Source organism: Pseudochaenichthys georgianus, chromosome 18 (assembly GCF_902827115.2).
Source record: "Pseudochaenichthys georgianus chromosome 18, fPseGeo1.2, whole genome shotgun sequence".
Lineage (NCBI taxonomy): Eukaryota > Metazoa > Chordata > Actinopteri > Perciformes > Channichthyidae > Pseudochaenichthys > Pseudochaenichthys georgianus.
Window position 1 is genome coordinate 4,342,923 of NC_047520.1, and position 21,076 is coordinate 4,363,998.

The 21,076-nt window shown below is 41.1% G+C and overlaps 1 protein-coding gene across 1 annotated transcript; it reads left to right on the forward strand.

The window, feature by feature from the left end:
* The first annotated feature begins 2,345 nt into the window (after positions 1–2,345).
* LOC117464019 (uncharacterized) lies at positions 2,346–20,805 on the forward strand. The gene is made up of 13 exons (XM_071206633.1): positions 2,346–2,385; positions 9,858–10,140; positions 10,312–10,463; positions 11,319–11,601; positions 11,810–11,961; positions 12,110–12,386; positions 17,220–17,365; positions 17,505–17,733; positions 17,889–18,064; positions 18,320–18,706; positions 18,829–19,161; positions 19,707–19,789; positions 19,936–20,805. The coding sequence occupies exons 1-13, from the start codon at positions 2,346–2,348 to the stop codon at positions 20,014–20,016; spliced, it is 2,622 nt and encodes an 873-aa protein (XP_071062734.1). The 3' UTR covers positions 20,017–20,805.
* The last annotated feature ends 271 nt before the right edge of the window (positions 20,806–21,076 follow it).

Sequence of the window (21,076 nt, forward strand, 5' to 3'; positions counted from 1 at the left end):
TGCTCTTTTTCTTTGTCGGCACATATGGAAATGTAACACTAGACTTGTTCAAGGGCTGCACAACACACACACAGACACACACAAACGCGGGGTGACATTTCTGTGGCTGTTTTTACAGAAAGTAGAAAATGTGTCACCCTCGTCAAACCACGTGGAAAAACCTCCTCGCACTCGGAATATATTTTTTTGTAATGCTTTAACTTTTCAACTGTAATCGGTACACTTGAGGCCATTAAGGATCATAAGTAAGTTGATTTGTCCAAAGGCTATTTCAATCATTAAAGGTGGGGTAGGTAAGTTTGAGAAACCGGCTCGAGATCGCTAGAATTTGAAAATACACAACTGGAGAAAATCTGCCGCTTCCTTACAGAGCCCCTCTCCAAACACACACGAACGCGCACATGACCAATGAGGGCACGAGATGAGTTTGTGCCCCGATGGAAGGCTGACAGGCAGGTAGGCCATCCAGTTACTTTAGCCGGCACAGATGATTGGTCGTGCTTTTTACAGCGCCACGGCTTCCACAGATGACTTTTTAATGTATTTTTTGTCAAAGCACTTCAGATATTCATTGCTATCGGGATGTTAAGAGCATTCCATGGAATATAACAAAAAGTGTATCTCGAGCCGGTTTCTCAAACTTACCTACCCCACCTTTAACAAATGGTTGTTTTAGAATGACCCAACTCTTGTGCATTTTTGCTGATATTGCTTAGCGATTTTAAAGCTTTAATAATTTAATTTCTTTACAAAAGACATTTGAAGATGTTACAATTTTTACTTGGTGAAAGCAGAATGGGCAAATTTAAAACAATTACAGCAGGCAATTTAAGAAAGCAATTGTGTTTTCAAAATATATTGGGTGTTTCTCAATGTCGAGGAAGGCTTCTCCAGAGCCACTATTTCAAGGATGCTACGTCATCGAATCCCGCCGAAGGACTGTTCCAATGTCCAGGATCCTTGGAATTCTATCGAGGACTGAATCCTTCGTTGCGGGAAATTTCGAGGCTGTACATGTGTAGACTTAGCGGTCTTAAAATCCCCACAATGCTTTGCGCACGGACCAATTTCCAAATCTTTGGTGGAAATCGTGCTCCATTTAAGGCGGCGCCTCATATGATGCACAACTGTTAGCCTGTCCCACAATTATTCATTTTCCGAGGCTAGGAAGGATTCATGCCTCGCTTCTGAAGGAACTGAATCGGAAGACGTGTCCTACCAAGGAAACGTCCTCGACATTGAGAAACACCCAGTAGCCTCATCCCAATACCCCTCCTCGACTCCTCCTTTCCCTCACTCGCGTCCCTTCCTTGCATCTTAGCTCCGCCTCCGTTAGATGCGAGCGAGAGACACGAGGAGGTGACACGAGGACAGAGGAGTCCTCAGGTATTAAATGGGATGGCCTCGTTCACTCAAACGTCACTTTTAAACGACGTCTGTTAATGATGACATGTGCACAGCTGTATCCCCTCTCATCGGGCTTAACTGAATAACCTTTAGAACCGGCCCATTTCTGGTTAAATATTTATTTAAATGAATGAATCTTTCTCTTGTTAGTCAAGGAATTCAATGTATGATGATTGGTCCTGCTTTTATGTTCCGTTTTGGTGTAAAATGTAGCCTACATTTAAATAAAACTATAATTATAGTAATGTGAAAGCCTTTTAGAAATGAATTGCACATAATAATTCCCACGGAGCTGTGAGCACTTACACATTTATGTGACGCTTTTCCACTCATCTTCCAGTTGTCGGTTTTCCTCTGTTGAAATCGACCAGCTGTGAAGGTGGGGGCGGGGCTTTTATACGCGAATAGTGAAAACACTTCCGCGTAGTCTGCTCGCGTGTATCCTCCCTTTCGTCTCCTCCCTTTCGTCTCCTCCCGCACCCCTCCTCCCGCACCCCTTCTCGACTCCTCCGTGTGCATTTCAGCTATTGGGACGTCCTTCAAAATGGCGTGTCTTGATCGATTTCCGGGTCAAGTCCCAGAGGAGGGGAAGAGAGGAGTCGAGGAGGGGTATTGGGATGAGGCTATTGTATCCTCCATTGTCTTAAAATCCCCACAATGCTTTGCACACGGACAATTTCCCAATTCTTTGTCGGAAAATGTAAGGCAAACGTTACAGATGGTCGTTTATTCACAAATAACCCTCTCTGTAAAATCCTAAATTGTAGGATAGTTTGGCCATTAAAACGCTTTTTGATTAGATTTCTAGCGAGAGTATATTGTACTTTTAGAATCCACCTCCAGTCGACAGGATCTATAGTTTGATAGATATTACGAAGATGATTTGAGGTATGCGGCAGCCTCCATGGAAACGCTCGTGAAAACGCGCCCGGTAGGGTATGACGCCGGAGGAGGCCGGACCAAAACCGCGGCGCAGCCGTAACGCGCCGCAGACGGACCCGGTGGAAACTAGGGGTTACCCCTCTGCCGCTGGCTGAACGTTGTCAGTTTTAGTCTTACTGGCTTGTCCTTCATCCTCCACCGCATCAATCCCTCTTTTTCACCTCGTTTATCCACACCATCACAATTACTGGGCTTATTAAAAAAGCTTCGGACGATCAGCTGCCATGACATTTTGCGATTGCTAAAGCCGGTTAAACAACGAGGTAATCAACGAGGTCAAAAACAAGACTAGACAATAGCTACTTAATATGCACACACTCGCCACTAACTGGACAGGGGTGTGAATGACTAAATAATAGTTACAGCCTACAGTAGAGTAGATCGCCCTCAGTCGACCTGGCCACTAAGGATGTAATATAATGTTGGCCGCTGGTGGACATTTTGGCGCTGTTCCGAGTTGTGTTCTAATCTGTCAAAATGACGGACTGCTTTCAGATTTTTCTGTCATTGTTAGAAAAAATCCGTCATTGGAAAATATTCGGTTAACGCGACCTCTGGTCTGAACACAAAACAAGTGGAAAAAGAGGAATAGTGTCTAGAAGTAATGCAGAATCAACACCTACAGTATGTCACTGAAAAAAACACAGAAATGCATCTAAGTAGACCAACATTTAAAAGTTATTTTCACACAGTCCTCACATTTCTATTATGGCTGTTGTCTCACATGGTTAATAATACAACAAAGAGAACATGTTATACATCAGCCAAGACATTTAAAAATAAAGTTAGTTCAGTACTTACTTCAGACATCCTCTGGGACAAAAAGACAATCCCTGTGAAAAAAGCATAGCGTTTTTTTCTCACAATTCAACAACAACCAAAGTTGACAGTAGTAGTTAATTAATTTGCTTACCAATGAAGGGGACAACACTTTGTAGCCACTCCATGTTATCTGTGAGACAGGAGAATAAAAATGTCACAAACAGCGCATCACATAAAGTATTTCATAAAGAGAAAGATTAAAAAAATTAAGTTATGACAGAGTAATGACATATTTTGTGTGGGATACATTTTAACAAATTACTAGTACAATAGCCTACTGTATACTATTTTAAACACAGCCTTACCTCTCCGTTCAACCACCAACTCTATTTTGGAGTGCATGCAAGGCTTTGTCATTTTTCTAAAGTCATTTTATGCAAAACGCATCCTTTTGTGCAGAAGAAAAAAGAACACATTTGGTTACAAGTTGTTCTCGGGCATCCGGTGCTTTAACTAGCTCCTTTGCTTGTTTTTGTTCATGAGTGTTTCTTTGGGTATGTTCCAAAACTAATTCTTAAACATTAGATTGGATTAAAATGATTGTTATGTGTGTATGACTCACATGCATGATATGTTCAAGCACTTACAACTGTTAAATGAAATGTGACTAAGTATTGATTGACCGTCTGTCAGAATATTTTATATCAAAAGGTTCTCAGCTTTTAAAGAGGCCTTATTTTGCTTTTTGGGGTTTCCCTTCTCCTGTGCAGTGGCGGTTCTAGACCAATTTGACCGGGGGGGGCCAGGCTGGGGCCAGTTATTTTCTGAGGGGAGCCGAATAAATGCAGGACGAAAAAGACAAAGACAGTAATTGCGCATAAGAAAACAATGCAATACAGTTATTGGTATTTGTTTCAGTACACATATTTATTTCAGATACTTATAGTTACAGTTTTTACGCTCTAATGCAGGGGTCTCCAACCTTTTTTAGGATGAGAGCTACTTTCAAAATATAAAACAAGTCGTGAGCTACTTTTACTCCTCTTTTGTTGTTTTTTGCAGTGTATATATTTAGCTCATTTTAACATTATTATATGCTTACCTTTAACCTTTGTGTGCTGTTTGGGTCTGTGGAACCTGTTTTCAGTGTTTACTAAGAGAAAATGTATGCAATTTAATTATTTTTAACCTGCTTTATTTGGAGGGGGGTCCACCAGGAAGATTTCTTTTTTAAATGTTGAAGTGAAATGCATCAATCTGGTGCACTTTGAGCACAACATGAATTTATGGATACAGCTCTCAACACTCAGACGAAAGGGAGCTGTATACTTTTGAATAATCCAACAATCTTTGGAATATGATCACGATCAATAACAAACATTTATATGTCTCTTCTAAATCAACATGTGTCCCCTCTTCTTCATGTCTCTTCTACATCAACATGTGTCCCCTCTTCTTCATGTCTCTTCTACATCAACATGTGTCCCCTCTTCTTCATGTCTCTTCTAAATCAACATGTGTCCCCTCTTCTTCATGTCTCTTCTACATCAACATGTGTCCCCTCTTCTTCACGTCTCTTCTACATCAGCATGTGTCCCCTCTTCTTCATGTCTCTTCTACATCAACATGTGTCCCCTCTTCTTCATGTCTCTTCTACATCAACATGTGTCCCCTCTTCTTCACGTCTCTTCTACATCAGCATGTGTCCCCTCTTCTTCACGTCTCTTCTACATCAACATGTGTCCCCTCTTCTTCATGTCTCTTCTACATCAACATGTGTCCCCTCTTCTTCATGTCTCTTCTATATCAACATGTGTCCCCTCTTCTTCATGTCTCTTCTACATCAACATGTGTCCCCTCTTCTTCATGTCTCTTCTATCAACATGTGTCCCCTCTTCTTCATGTCTCTTCTACATCAACATGTGTCCCCTCTTCTTCATGTCTCTTCTATCAACATGTGTCCCCTCTTCTTCATGTCTCTTCTACATCAACATGTGTCCCCTCTTCTTCATGTCTCTTCTACATCAACATGTGTCCCCTCTTCTTCATGTCTCTTCTACATCAACATGTGTCCCCTCTTCTTCATGTCTCTTCTACATCAACATGTGTCCCCTCTTCGTAAAGAGATTCTGAAAGTTTCAGGAAAAAAGATTCTCCCACTTTTTGTCCTGATCCATTTCTATAAAAACCTGTCTGATCACTTTATGTAAGAATCAAAACACTAACAATGTTGTTCAGATATCTACTTAATTATGTTCCCAGTGCTTAACTGAATCAGCTTTAGGTGCCTTTGTTTAGTGTTTGTTACCTCCTGCGATGGGGGTTGAACACGTTGACCTCACAAACTTGAAGTGCAGTATCCTTTCCTGGACGGATAATGTGGACGTAGCGTACTTGCTTCTGGTTGCAATGGAAGGTCATTTTAACTGAACTGCTCACGGGGACGACTGCACATCTGAGGGAGGAGGACAGACAGGAAGTACAGTACAGACTTAAAACCTCAATCAGTGATTCCTGGCAACTTAACTCACCTGAAAAATATTCAACATGAACATAAAGTAAGTGTGATGTGATAAGTTCCGTCGCAGACTGAAAACACACCTTTTTCGACTGCACCTCGGCCAATGAAATCTCCATACACATTGTAATAATGTTCTAGCACTTAGAACGGAATGTTTTAGTTGAAGCTAAGGTACTAGCACTTTGAATGGTTTGTCTTAGTTGAAGCCAATGTATTAGCACTTTAAAGGGGACCTATCATGCAAAATGCACCTTTGTACGTCTTTTATACATGATTATGTGTCCAAGTGCAAGTGTCAGAAAACACAACCCTCTCTCTTTTCCTCCATACCCAAAATCTCTAAAAACTGGGCTTTAACGGATCTGATACAGACTGATCCAGATTTGAAAATAGTCTGACGTCAGTGACGACGAGCTCCGCCTATATGGGCAACTCTCCACCAATTAGGGGAATGAGAGGTTGCCGTGGCATCATGGTAACACCATGGTAACATGAAGCTCGTAACTCGGCCCCCTCCTTTGCAGGGGCGAATAGAGCGAAATGAGGCATGGCTAAAAGGCATGATCTGTTTGGTATTTTGAAAAAGAAAACGTATAAATATACCTTATATAGGGATGGCCCTACAATATATTATTCAAATATAGCATGATAGGTCTCCTTTAAATGGTTTGGCTTAGTTGAAGCTAATGTATTAGCACTTTAAATGGTTTGGCTTAGTTGAAGCTAAGGTACTAGCGCTTCGAATGATTTGGCATAGTTCAAACTAATGTACCTACATGATTCTTGTTAATCTGTACCCTCCTGGTTGAATGCACTTACTGAAAGTCCCACAATGTTGACGATACAGCCGCTCCTCCCAGAGCCAAGTTAGCTGCAGGGTAAGGACAGTGACAAAGATATGTTCACCATGCCAAATAGTAAAACATCTAGACAGGAATACACTTGTTGAGAAGCTTACATATGTTTCTTTTTACTCCAGTACATTTTTGACAGCTGTCGTTTTCTTGTCTGATTAAGGATTTACATCAAAAGAAACAAATAGTATGCTTACCAATGGTTTCTCAAATGTTAGCAGTTCTACCAAAAAGTTACTTCCCTTGTTTTAAATGCCACAAAACTAAAATACAAATGCTTTTAAAATGCTCTTAAAATACTTTTTCAAGACCTGCAGATATCGTAAGTAACGGTTTAAGGCCGAGAGGTCAAATTATTTATATTTTCAATGTGAGGCATTAGATAAAAGTCATTTTCAGCCACAGAACTTTGCATTACTTCTTTTTACATTCATATCACAAATCGTATAGAGTTAACGGGGGACATTTTACTACAGGACAATACCTAGACATTGTTGAATTGTTACTTATACTATAACTTAAGGGTCTGAGTATTTGTTCCATCCATGCTTTTCATACTAAACAGTCACTTACTTGCCTGATGAGTTATCCTCAAACTGAGAAGTAAAGCCCCTGCAAAAACAAATATATATCTAATGAAGTCTGATCGATACACAATTATAGTTTCCATGTGGCTAAAACATACATTTTAGTTTCTAAATGTGGCCTACTGACAAATCTGATATGTCACCATCTAGGATCTAATCTGTAAATGAGACAAATTAAGTGAAATAACATGCTTTCTATAAATTAAAGAAATGTATTCTTGTGTAATAGTGATTTTATTCTATTGACTGCAGGGGGCCGCTGTAAATTCATTGTAAACATTTTTGAATTTCTTCTGTACATACATCAAAAGTGCATTTTGCATGATAGGAGACCTTTAAAGAAACAGCTTTTGAAAGTCAGTGTATATATCAATAGATTTAGGGATTTCAATTTGTTTTACAGTGAATTTACAGCGGCCCCCTGCAGTCAATACTACCGTTTTATTTTGAAAGGGCTCTCGTGTCTGTGTCGCATACAAACACTTGATCCGAACACCAGGCAGGTGTTGCCAACATTTGTGACAGACATGCACATCATCATTTCAATATTTGAACGTCACAGAAAGAATTAAGGACACAGGATGTCAGCAACTCAATGTGAACCATTGTCGAGACATCACATTTTGCATTTGAGCTAGTTCATAAAACATTCTCTGCCTGACGCCACGAATAAAACTAAAACGCTCAGAAGCTCACGGGGTGGAGGTGACAGATTTGTCAGTGGGCCACATTTAGAAACTAAAATGTATTTTTTAGCCACATGGAAAATGTACGTTTATGTCAATTGTGTATCGATCAGACTTCATTATATTTGTTTTTGCAGCGCGATACTTCTCAGTTTGAGGATAACTCATCAGGCAAGTAAGTCACTGTTTAGTATGAAAAGCATGGATGGAAGAAATACTCAGACCCTTAAGTTATAGTATAAGTAACAATTCAACAATGTCTAGGTGGTATTGTCTCGCAGTAAAATGCCCTGTGTTAACACTATGTCCTTTGTGATACAAATATACCATGTGATGACGAATGGGACAGAGAAAAGTGCTGTGGCTGAAAATGACTTGCATCTAATGCTTCACTTAAAAAAATAAAAATGTCTCGGCCTTGAACAGTTATTTACGTTATTTGCAGGTCTTAAAAAGTATTTTAATAGGATGTTAGTTTTGTACAAAAAAAACGTCATTTAAAACAAGGCATGTCACTTTTTGGTAGAACTGCTAACATTTCAGAAACCATTGGTAACTATTTATTTATTTTTTATGTAAAACCTTAGTCTTAAAACAAAACTACAACTACATTTTAACAGCATGTTCAGCTTCTCAACAAGTGCATCCCTGTCTGGATGTTTTACTATTTTGCATAGGGAACATACATCTGCGTCACTGTTCTTACTCTGCAGCTAACTTGGCTCGGGAGGAGCCGCTGAATCGCCGACAACGTTCGACCACTTCCATCGACCAAGCAATGCCCTTGATGGCAGAGATGAAACACACCAATTTCCCCACTTGAGATGCGGCAGAAGGAACCCTGCTGTCCTTTTTTATGAATTAATAAACTATAGAATTATACATATCCTGTTTTAAAACATACTAAAACCCACTCTAAGATTTAAAGAAACAGCTTTGAAAGTACAATTATGTATATATCAATACATTTCACATTCACACTGATGTACAGAGGTCATTTTAAATGTTTTACAATTCATTTTCAACGGCCCCCTGCAGTAAATACTACCATTTCTTTTGAAAGGCTCTTATGTGTGTGTCACAAACAAATACTTGATGTGAACACCAGGCAGGTGTTGACAACACTTCAGAGTGTGTTTTGAATTCATTTGTGTGTAGGTAAATGATATTGAACGTCACAGAAAGAATTGAGGACACAGGATGTCAGCAACTCAATGTCAACCACTGTCGAGACATCATAACACACATTTTGGATTCGAGCTGGTTATTCTCTGGCTGACACCACGAATACAACTAGAACGCTCAGAACATGATGGAGTGGAGGTGGAAATTCCTCTTTATTTGGGGTAAGTCATGTCATATGTATATATATATATATATATAGTATATATATGGATACATTAGTTGATTCTTAAGTATTTATTTGATCAAAAAAGGGATAAAATCACTATTACACAAGAATACATTTCTTTAATTTATAGAAAGCATGTTATTTCACTTCATTTGTCTCATTTACAGATTAGATCCTAGATGGTGACATATCAGATTTGTCAGTAGGCCACATTTAGAAACTAAAATGTATTTTTTAGCCACATGGAAACTATAATTGTGTATCGATCAGACTTCATTAGATATATATTTGTTTTTGCAGGGGCTTTACTTCTCAGTTTGAGGATAACTCATCAAGCAAGTAAGTGACTGTTTAGTATGAAAAGCATGGATGGAACAAATACTCAGACCCTTAAGTTATAGTATAAGTTTTAGGTATTGTGCTACAGTCAAATGTCCTGTGTTAGCACCATACACTTTGTGATACGAATGTAAAAGGAAGTAATGCAAAGTTCTGTGGCTGAAAATGACTTTTATCTCATGGCCTTTTTTTATCTAAAACTGCTAACATTTGAGAAACCATTGGTAAGCATACTATTTGTTTCTTTTTATTTAAAACCTTAATCAGACAACAAAACGACAGCTGTCAAAAATGTACTGGAGTAAAAGGAGACAGCTTTTTCAGCTTCTCATCAAGTGTTTTCCTGTCTAGATGTTTTACTATTTGGCATGGTGAACATACATCTTTGTCACTGTCCTTTCCCTGCAGCTAACTTGGCTCTGGGTGGAGCGGCTGCATCGTCGACAAGGGTGAACTACGACTATCGACCAAGCAATGCAATTGATGGCAGCGATGAAACAAACCAATTTATCCACAAGAGCTGTTTTGCCACTTATGTGATTGACCCCTGGTGGAGGCTGGATTTGGGGGGTCTGTTTGACATCTCAACCATTGAACTCCTCCGAAGAACAGATTCAGGCTTCAAAGATCTTAACTTGGTTGAAATCCGCATTGGTATCTCACTGGAGAACAATGGCAACAACAATCCTAGGTGATCGAATGGGTTGAACTAGCCTGACAATCGGACAGGGTTTTCATTTTCTTCTGTATCACACTTAATTTATGTTCATGTCGGAGATTTTTTAGGGGTGTTAAGTTGCCAGGAATCACTGATTGAGGTTTTAAATCTGTACTCTACTTCCCGTCTGTCCTCCTCCCTCAGATGTGCAGTCGTCCCTGTGAGCAGTTCAGTTAAAATGACCTTCCATTGCAACCTGAAGCAAGTACGCTACGTCAACATTTTCCGTCCAGGATCTCAATCTATGATTCAAGTTTGTGAGGTCAAAGTGTTCGCTGCAACCCCCATCACAGGAGGTAACAAAAACTAAACAATGGCACGTAAAGCACTAGTAACATAATTAAGTAGCTATCTGAAAAATATTGTTAGTGTTCTGATACTTTGGTTTTAAAATGCGTTCACATGATATACGGTAAAACAAGGGCCGGCAGTATAGGCAGTATAGGCGGATGCTAAGGGCGGATCAACCCATCAGGGGCGCCAACAATTGGGGAGAAATTTTTTTTTCACAACAACACAATTTCCCAATTTTGGATCAACAAAGTACATTTTATTATCTTATACTAACAGAACTACGCCTATATTGCGTACAGCACCCATAAACTATGGCGCACCGCCCCCAAATCAAGTTGAACAGCCCCAGTAAAAAACAGAGGTTTATGTGAAATTGTTCTTTTTTTGAAATAATGGTTTTAGTGTGCAATTATAGTTTTTGATTTTGTATTTGTGGGGGGGGGGGGCACCAGCTAAAATCTTGCCTAGGGCAGCAATTTGGTCAGAGCCGGCCCTGGGTAAAACAGCTCTGTGCTGTCGTTCAAAGTTCGAACCTTTTCTATTAGCAAACAATCAAATGAAAGCTTTGTGAAGCTGCGCCAGCTAGCAGGGGACGTACAGCCATAGAAATGAAACTTAACTGCTTTCACCACAAGGCTCTGTGGCCATCATAGTCGTGAGCAATTCATGTGATTGCAACTTTACGTACACATATCTGCTGGTCAGCTGAAACAACACACCGTAAAATAACAGAAATTTTGTCGATCTGTTTGTATGGATTATTTGGTTTTAAAGATCTTTTAGGGCTTCCATGTGTAGTTGTTTTACATATTTTGCATTGCAAAACTTGAATCTTTGTCACTGTGCTCACTCTGCAGTGAATGTGGCTCTGGGTGGAGTGGCTGCGGCGTCATCACAGCACGACTTTGACCATCGACCAAGCTTAGCCATTGATGGCAAACCTTATTCAGACGATTCGCAGCGGAGCTGTTTTAGCTCTTTGAGGAATAGTAACCCCTGGTGGAGATTGGACATGCGGGGTCCGTATGACATCTTATCCATTGAAGTCCTTCGAAGAACAGATTGCTGCGGCCAATTGTTGAATGGGGCAGAAATACGCATTGGTAACTCACTGGAGAACAATGGCAACAACAATCCCAGGTGATGAGAAGACATTTTGTTTTCTCAATATTATTCACACTGACATTGTGTTCTTCATGTGGGATATTTTCATCTCGGAGGCCGACTTTGTTTAGTTTGGCCTTAACCAATCAGCATAAGGCATCTTGTTCCTAAAATAGTGACACAGATCTGGTACCCATTGCTAGCCAATATGCATTTTCTAACTGTCCCTTTTACCGTCCTTTAGATGTGCAGTCATCACCGAGACCAGTAATGCTCCCATGACCTTCAACTGTAACCACATGCAAGGACGCTACGTCAACATAATCAACCCTGGAGTAGGAAAAGATCTCCAGATGTGCGAGGTCAAAGTGTACACCACTACCCAGCTTACAGGAGGTAATGCGTCACTAAACAATGGCATTGCTGGGAACAACATGACATTTACACAATTTGGTTAAGTATTGCTTCTCTGGTTAAAGCGCAGATTTCCACCTGATTGTTTTCATTACTTTGGTCATAACTGCCTTTATACCACTCTTGCCAGCTAATGTTGCACCAAGAGGAATAGCTGCGCTGTCTTCAGCCCCTGCTTCTGTGGAGACTTCTCAACATATGGCTGTTGATGAACACCCTGGGCCGACGGATGCTCTGGAAACCTGTGCCTCCGTCGCACTGCAAGACAACCCGTGGTGGCGACTTGACCTGAGGAATATCTACCGCATAACTGCTGTGTCTATCCTCAGCTCAGGAGACTGCTGCTCGGAGCAGCTGAACGGGGCGGAGGTCCGCATCGGCCTCAGCATGCGCGTTACCAACCAGAGGTGATACAAGCACGAACAAAGATACAGTAACTTACTTGCCTCAGTAGCATTAAAGATATTATACTGTCTTTCATCAATATATTACCAGATCATTGCAGCATTACCCATAATCCCCTCTGTTTCAGCCCTGTTTCCAAAGTGCTGATTCTCTGTCTGTTACTTTAGATGAAAATAAGGAGCCCCTCCCCACGCCCCTCTGAGAGACATTTGGTTACAAATAACTCAATAGGCGCGTTCACACTGCGGTACTTCTCCCACAAAGGTTCATGCGAACTTAGTTCATGAGAACTCTTTAGTTCTCATGAACTAAAGAGATCGCGAACTACAGATCGCGTTCACACCGGAATAAGTCCCTGGGGGAGGATTAGGCAAATGAAGCCGCTGACGTCACTTCTTCTTCTTCTGCTTTGGGTTTACTGGCAGGCCGCTGTCACTACCCGATCTGCAGCTCTGCCCGATCTGCAGTGCGCATGTGCGAGATGGTCCGCCATATTGGACAACTCCGGACGGCAACCCAAGTAGGACAACATTAACACAGTGGCTTTTGGCAAAGCTCAAAACGAAAACTCGAGAGAGATGAGTTATTGTTATTACAACGTGACTTCAATATTAATTAACAACTCTTTTCATTGAGTTCTTTTATTTGGGGTTAAGTACATTGTCAGAATAAGTGAGGAATAGATTTAACTTCTGTTAGACAGCTATCATACTGAATACATATTTACTGTGAATGTGTGCAAAAATGTATGGCATATAGCTGTCTAACAGAAGTTAAATTCATTTCTCACTTATTCTGACAATGTACTTAACCCCAAATAAAAGAACCCAATAAAAAGAGTTAGTTAAATAATAGTGAAGTCACGTTGTAATCAGTGGTGGCCGGCCCATAGGGGCGCTAGGGGCGCCGCCCCCACCTCTTGCCAGATACAAAATAAAATAAAATAAATAAATATTAAATAAAAAAAAATAACTTTAAAAAAAATATATTTAAAAAATATATATATTTTATATTTTAGTTTTTAATGAACAAGGTAAATATCATACAATTAGTATCACAAAAATGTATAATCTACAATACAATCTCGTTTAAAATTGTGATACGATGTCTAAAGTTACTGATAAGTCACCTGTTTCCTGCCTGGCCTTGCCCATTGCATTAGTTTATCATTACCGGGCAGAGCCCCCGAGCGAAACAGCAGCAACCAGCAGGTTGCAAAAGTCTCAATAGTAAACTGTGCCGCCGAAACATAATTTCAGCCAATCAGCGCCGTCAAATATTTTGGTCACGTGGGCGCTCACGTTAGCGCCCATGTTGCTTACATGCGTTGACGTGAGGAGTTGTTTTTTAGACTCGTGAGTAACCAAGGTGACGCAGTATTTGGATGAGAATGGTGTGCAGGTGGAGTCGCCGGAACCTCGGTCCGCCCAAGAGCTACTCTCCAATCCTTTTGAAAGGAGAAGTTTGGGAGATAAATTGATACTTAAAGACCTTGGACCGGACCAACCCGATTTTTATATATCACAGCAAGCTCGTGAAAAAGACAAAACGTATCAACAAGGCTTCTCACATGGCTAGCTGGATGCAAACAGGTAAATGCTATCTTTTGTTTCACATGCTCTTCAAACAGCCGGGGACAGATACGATCTGTTCAGAAACTAGACAAAAGTTAAACAAGTACAAACCACAGACTGTCTGTGTCATGGAGAATACAGTCGCTGGTTTATTTATGTCTGTAGGCCGTTGTTGTGAGTGTGGACGGTCGGAGCATATATAACGTTAGCTTAGCCAAGCTCCATTCAGGGAACAAGCATTCTAAAAGGTTTTTCGCCTGCCGTCTGTCTGCAGACTTGTCAAAGCATTAATTCATGGTTTTTACTAACCGGTATCAGTATGTTGTTACGTCGGCATCATTTAGAAACGTGTATTACAATTAAATCACGGTCAAATATGTTACTCTTGTTGTAGCTGTAGCTCCCGAGCCAGCGCGTCTTGTTTGAATGATGCGAGTAAACACAGCTGGCAGCTGCGGTGAAACTCGAGCGACTAGAGCGATGCGATAGAAGCGTTTAGAGCAAAGCGAATATTCGCATCGCGTCCGGTCTGAACGCAGCATTAAAGCGAGCTCCACGCTGCACTGGAAACGCGCCATTACATCACCAGAAGTCCTAATTTAAGGGGTCATTTGTCCCAAAGAATTTGTTTTACTCACTCTATCAACAGCCCCACCAAAAATATTTTCCACCAGCCGCCACTGGTTGTAATAACAATAACTCATTTCTCTCGAGTTTTCCCTTTGAGCTTTGCCAAAAGCCACTGTGTCAAGTGTCCATCTTGGGTTGCCGTCCGGAGTTGTTCAATATGGCGGACAATCTCGCATATGCGCACTGCAGATCGGGCAGAGCTGCAGATCGGGTAGTGACAGCTGCAAACCACTTCACGGCGTATACTGCCGCCCAAAGTCCCCGGTCGGAAGTCCCCGGAGTTGGGGACTGGCTTCAGTAGAAGCTGCTGGGACTCCCAGCAGCTTCTACTGAAGCCTTCCGAGTAAATCGCCAGAACGCCGACACCTCCTCATCTTCACCGCTCCAATGTTTTATTTTGTTTTTCTATAAGTTAGTCTCTCTCCGTTTCTGCGCTGGGCTAATGCTAATGCTAAGAATGCTAATGCGAGGATAATAAAATGGCGGCTTCACAAAACTTTTTGGGAGTTTTACGGGGCGTGGTTTGCAATTCGCCCAGCCAATCAGGAATATAGCTATTTTCTCACAAAAGAGCCGGTGGGTAAAAAGGTTCGCATGAACTACTTTTAGTACCGGCTCTTTTTGGTGTGAACGCGATCATGAACTAAGTTCGCATGAACCTTTGTGGGAAAAGTACCGCAGTGTGAATGCGCCTAATGGTGCTCTAGGAGGAGATTCAGGTGATAAGGTGGGGGGGGGGGGGGGGGGGGGGGGGGTTACCTTGGTTGCTAATTGGCTAATGGTTACTCAAGCCAAACAATCGTTATGACCAAAATCTGATCAGCTAATTTTCAGACAGGTTTTTATATAAATGGATCAAGGACAAAAACAGAGCAACTATTTTTTCCTGAAACTTTCAGATTCTCTTTCCACAGAGGGGACACATGTTGATGTATAAGAGACATGAAGAAGAGGGGACACATGTTGATGTAGAAGAGACATGAAGAAGAGGGGACACATGTTGATGTATAAGAGACATGAAGAAGAGGGGACACATGTTGATGTAGAAGAGACATGAAGAAGAGGGGACACATGTTGATGTAGAAGAGACATGAAGAAGAGGGGACACATGTTGATGTAGAAGAGACATGAAGAAGAGGGGACACATGTTGATGTAGAAGAGACCTGAAGAAGAGGGGACACATGTTGATGTAGAAGAGACATGGAGAAGAGGGGACACATGTTGATGTTGAAGAGACATGGAGAAGAGGGGACACATGTTGATGTAGAAGAGACATGAAGAAGAGGGGACACATGTTGATGTAGAAGAGACATGAAGAAGAGGGGACACATGTTGATGTAGAAGAGACATGAAGAAGTGGGGACACATGTTGATGTAGAAGAGACATGAAGAAGAGGGGACACGTGTTGATGTAGAAGAGACATGAAGAAGAGGGGACACGTGTTGATGTAGAAGAGGGGACACATGTTGATGTATAAGAGACATGAAGAAGAGGGGACACATGTTGATGTAGAAGAGACATGAAGAAGAGGGGACACATGTTGATGTAGAAGAGACATGAAGAAGAGGGGACACATGTTGATGTAGAAGAGACATGAAGAAGAGGGGACACATGTTGATGTAGAAGAGACCTGAAGAAGAGGGGACACATGTTGATGTAGAAGAGACATGGAGAAGAGGGGACACATGTTGATGTTGAAGAGACATGGAGAAGAGGGGACACATGTTGATGTAGAAGAGACATGAAGAAGAGGGGACACATGTTGATGTAGAAGAGACATGAAGAAGAGGGGACACATGTTGATGTAGAAGAGACATGAAGAAGTGGGGACACATGTTGATGTAGAAGAGACATGAAGAAGAGGGGACACGTGTTGATGTAGAAGAGACATGAAGAAGAGGGGACACGTGTTGATGTAGAAGAGGGGACACATGTTGATGAAGAAGAGACATGAATAAGAGGGGACACATGTTGATGTAGAAGAGACATGAAGAAGAGGGGACACATGTTGATGTAGAAGAGACATGAAGAAGAGGGGACACATGTTGATGTAGAAGAGACATGAAGAAGAGGGGACACATGTTGATGTAGAAGAGACATGAAGAAGAGGGGACACATATTGATGTAGAGGAGACATGAAGAAGAGGGGACACATGTTGATGTAGAAGAGACATGAAGAAGAGGGGACACATGTTGATGTAGAAGAGACATGGAGAAGAGGGGACACATGTTGATGTAGAAGAGACATGAAGAAGAGGGGACACATGTTGATGTAGAAGAGACATGAAGAAGAGGGGACACATGTTGATGTAGAAGAGACATGAAGAAGAGGGGACACATGTTGATAAGAGACATGAAGAAGAGGGGACACATGTTGATGTAGAAGAGACATGAAGAAGAGGGGACACATGTTGATAAGAGACATGAAGAAGAGGGGACACATGTTGATAAGAGACATGAAGAAGAGGGGACACATGTTGATGTAGAAGAGACATGGAGAAGAGGGGACACATGTTGATAAGAGACATGAAGAAGAGGGGACACGTGTTGATGTAGAAGAGACGTGAAGAAGAGGAATTTGCATAACAGGTGACCTTTATTCTCCCCTTTAACTTCCTCCTTCTTTCAGGTGTGCCATCATCTCCGTTTCCGAGGGAGAGCAGAAATACAACTACCAATGTGGAATAATGGAAGGACGCTTCGTCCATGTTTACCTTCCTGGTCGACAGAAGACTTTGACTGTTTGTGAAGTAGAGGTGTTTGGTACTCTGCTTGGTAAGCTCCAAATGATAATGGCTGTTTAGACTTCTCCTAAATCTCCAGACTGCATTGTTTACTTGACATTAAACAGAAGCCTTTGTTATATTTCTTCCTGTAAAGAATGCTTTTCTTGGTTCTGTTTGACCCTCACTAGAAAACGTGGCTTTGAGAGGACTGGCTTTTCATTCCTCCTCAAGTCTGGATACCAGTGTAGCCAGCAAAGTCATTGACGGCGATCAGACTTCCACCTGCAGCGTAGCCACTGAGCAGCCAGGTCCGTGGGTAACAGTGGATCTACTGGTTCCTTACAGTGTGACTGCAGTCCAACTCGCCTACAGCGCCGACTGCTGCTTCCGTTTCGTTGTCCGTGTAGACGACACAAGGTGATATATAGTTGGACAATGTTGGAGGAATGCATAACTCGACCTTTTTCTCATAATTTGTCTCGTGGGTAGAGCACTTTTTGAAATGATATAAATTAAGTTTAAAGGTAAATCAAGCAGTGTTTCAAACACTTCTTCTTCTTTATCTTTTTCAGCTGTGAGATCATCTACAGTAATTCATATTCTTTGATGACCCTGGATTGCGGTGGGATCGTGGGTCGCTATGTGACTGTGATCCATCCTGGCGTAACACCGCCTCTGTGCGAGGTGGAGGTCTATAGCACTTTGCTAAATCTTCAAAACATATTCCCTCAGCTGCCCCCGCCCCACGGTAAACATATAACGCTGTATTACAATCTCTTCACAATGCAAACGTCCAACCAGGATTATAAGGCTCATACCATGTGCAGACGATACTGTCATCTGTCAGTATCTTGTTAAAACCAAAGCTCTAATCATCTACGGAATGGAAATTGAAAATATTCCTTGTTAAACTTTTACTGATTGAATCGAGCATGATGTGTAACAGGCATTCACACTGGTACTTTCTGGCTACGTCATTCCCGCATTTTCTTTTCAAATACAGTTAAAGATTACTGCTCCGATGTGTCCTGTGGCCGAGACTACATTCTCATTCCTGATGAACCCAAAACATGGTTTGAAGCCCAGAGCTACTGCAGAGAGAAGTACGCTGACCTGGCCACCATCAACGACGTCCAGGACATGTATAGGGTCATGGAAAAGATGGAGATTTACTCCAACAAAGACTTTTGGATTGGGCTGCATGAAGACGTTGCTACCTGGAGGTGGTCTCTGTCAGGTCACTATGGAGCGAGGGAAGCTGAGTTCAGGAACTGGGGTGCTGGTGAACCCGATCTGGAGAGGGCCACCCAGGACTGTGCAGGCATACAACACACGGGAGAATGGAGAGACCTGCAATGTGACTCACTTAACTTCTTCCTATGCTTTGATGGTAATATGAAGGAAAATATGATGCACACATCAACATTTATTCAAAGCTAATGCTCTTTTATTCCAGGAACGAGTAGGTTTTCGTTGTGTTTTGGCGCATCGTGATTCTTTCTGTGTCCACAGGCAGAACAGGTGCACTCAAAGGCAAGATTCTCGTGGAAACAGCTATGAATTGGGCCGACGCTCAAGGCTACTGCAGGAAACACCACACAGACCTGCTCAGTGTGAGAAACCAGGCGGAGAACCAGGAAGTCCAGAGCATGGTGCCGGAAGGAAAGCTGGCCTGGATCGGCCTCTTTCAAGACTCCTGGAAGTGGTCGGACGGGAGTTACTCCTCGTTCAGATACTTCTCTCAGGAACAACCCCTTTTAGGAGAGGGTCCCAACTGCGCTCATGTTTCCGACAGGAAATGGAACGTCAGGTCCTGCGACACCAAATCCATGTTTCTCTGCTACAGTAAGTGCTACAGGGGGTCAGACAATAAATCAGTTTGTTTTGTTGGTACTTGTGGGCTACCTGTCGCCACTTTTTAATAGCGGGTAGCTGCTTCCTCCATCAGAACAAACAAGGGGTTATGGCTATCTAGTGAGTGGGAACAAAACAAAAATAGTAGACATTTGTTTTCATTGTATAATACATATTCATTTCAGTTGATTAAAAGAATAATTGTTTGATGAACTGATAATGAAAAATAATAACATAGTTGTATCCCCACTCCCATTGTTGACATGCGTTATTTTTACCTTGAGTAGACCAGTGATTATTAATTGCATGTATACAGTATATGGAATTGATTTAAAAGTGCCAGGTATCCAGTTTTTTGTTAATAGCTTGTTTTGTGATAAACATGAACCAATGGCTGCCTTCGATCAAATTAATCTTAAAGTCACTTTATGATGATAACTGATGCTAATACTCCCGTAGTGCATTTACTAGAACAATGAACAAATGCTAGGGCTTCTAAAATCATTAAATTCAATAACTTTAGCCCTATTTTCCAGCGTTTAAGAAGAAGACGTTTGTGAGGATCAGTGCTGACTTTGACATGAGTGACCCAGCCGTGCAACAACAAATCGTGAGCCAGGTGAGAATAATACATCTTGTTTCATATTTGCCTTTATAACAGTTTACTCCCGTAGTTATTAACAATATAGAAGAACTTTAGCGAATGAGTGGCTGGATTTCAAGTCGGGACAAATGTAACCCCTGGTATTTGTGTATGTTTCTTAGCTGGAGGCAAAGATGAGAGACATGGGAATCACTGATTTCAAGATCAACTGGAAGATGTCCGGACAACAAAAACAACCATGACAACCTCCCATTGAATTAACTTGTTTAGTTGTACATGCTTGTTCACTTGCAATGTTTAAGTAACCCTCTCAGAGAGACATTTTATAAAAGTTGATGTCAAACTCAAATGTTAGTTGTGTGTAAGAATATACTATATAATATAAGTCTAAATAGACAGTGTCTAAGCAAGGACTCATACAATTTTACTTTTTGTTGGCAAATGAAATTGAACATGTGAACAACACTTTTAGTTTGACTTGTGCATTTAGTGTTGGTACTGATTTCCGATTTTGATCTGTTATAATTCCTTTTCGTTTTCTGTGTGAGGAGCCTTTGTGAATAGCTCAGTTTAGAAATGTGCTGCAGGAGAGTTTGCCTGGTTACTGGCTTGTAAAAACTCCAGTATAAAGCCCAAACATCTTGAAGTCATCCTCAATATAATTGACCTTTACGTTTTTAGTTTGAGGGCCTTGTTTTTCAAGCCTTCTATTGACAGATAACTATGTAAACATCTGTTGCTTCACCTGGAGGAGGTGAAACACGAGTCCTGCTACCTTGAATGGACTGAAGTTAAACAATGTGAACTAATTTGTGTACTTGCATAAAAAAATGCAGTATTTTAAACACGTTTATTTTATTTACTCAATGTAACCGGAAGAAAAGCCTGTATATTAGTTCCTTTTTGTCATGTACCGTTGAATTAAGAAGTGAATTGTTACAAAATTAAAGAGATAAGCTAGCCGTTTTTCGCATTTCAAAATGATGCATGACTATGGTTAATACTTGATTGATTATTTAAGATGCATTTTGAGATCAGAAATGTGTATCATTTGCCCCTTCAAATGTTTCTAATACTTATTGTGAATAAAAATAAACACATATAAATAAAAATACCCATTTTGAGCACTGTGTTATTTTTTCATTTGATGTCCACATGTAATCTTTTGATAAATTAAATCTTTACAGAGTAATGATGATTGGTTAGCTGGCCGGCACTTTTGTGATTGGTCAACCACTCTGAGATGTCCCGCCCCTTTAGCCTAGGCAATAGAAGTGCTAGTGTTACCTACTGATTTCAATA

Bases quoted from the DNA above. Each gene is read 5' to 3' on its own strand.
- LOC117464019 (XM_071206633.1), top strand. From the start codon at position 2,346: ATGACGCCGGAGGAGGCCGGACCAAAACCGCGGCGCAGCC. The intron at 10,464-11,318 runs GTAACAAAAACT...CTCACTCTGCAG, and splicing joins TGCAACCCCCATCACAGGAG to TGAATGTGGCTCTGGGTGGA. The intron at 19,790-19,935 runs GTGAGAATAATA...TATGTTTCTTAG, and splicing joins AACAACAAATCGTGAGCCAG to CTGGAGGCAAAGATGAGAGA.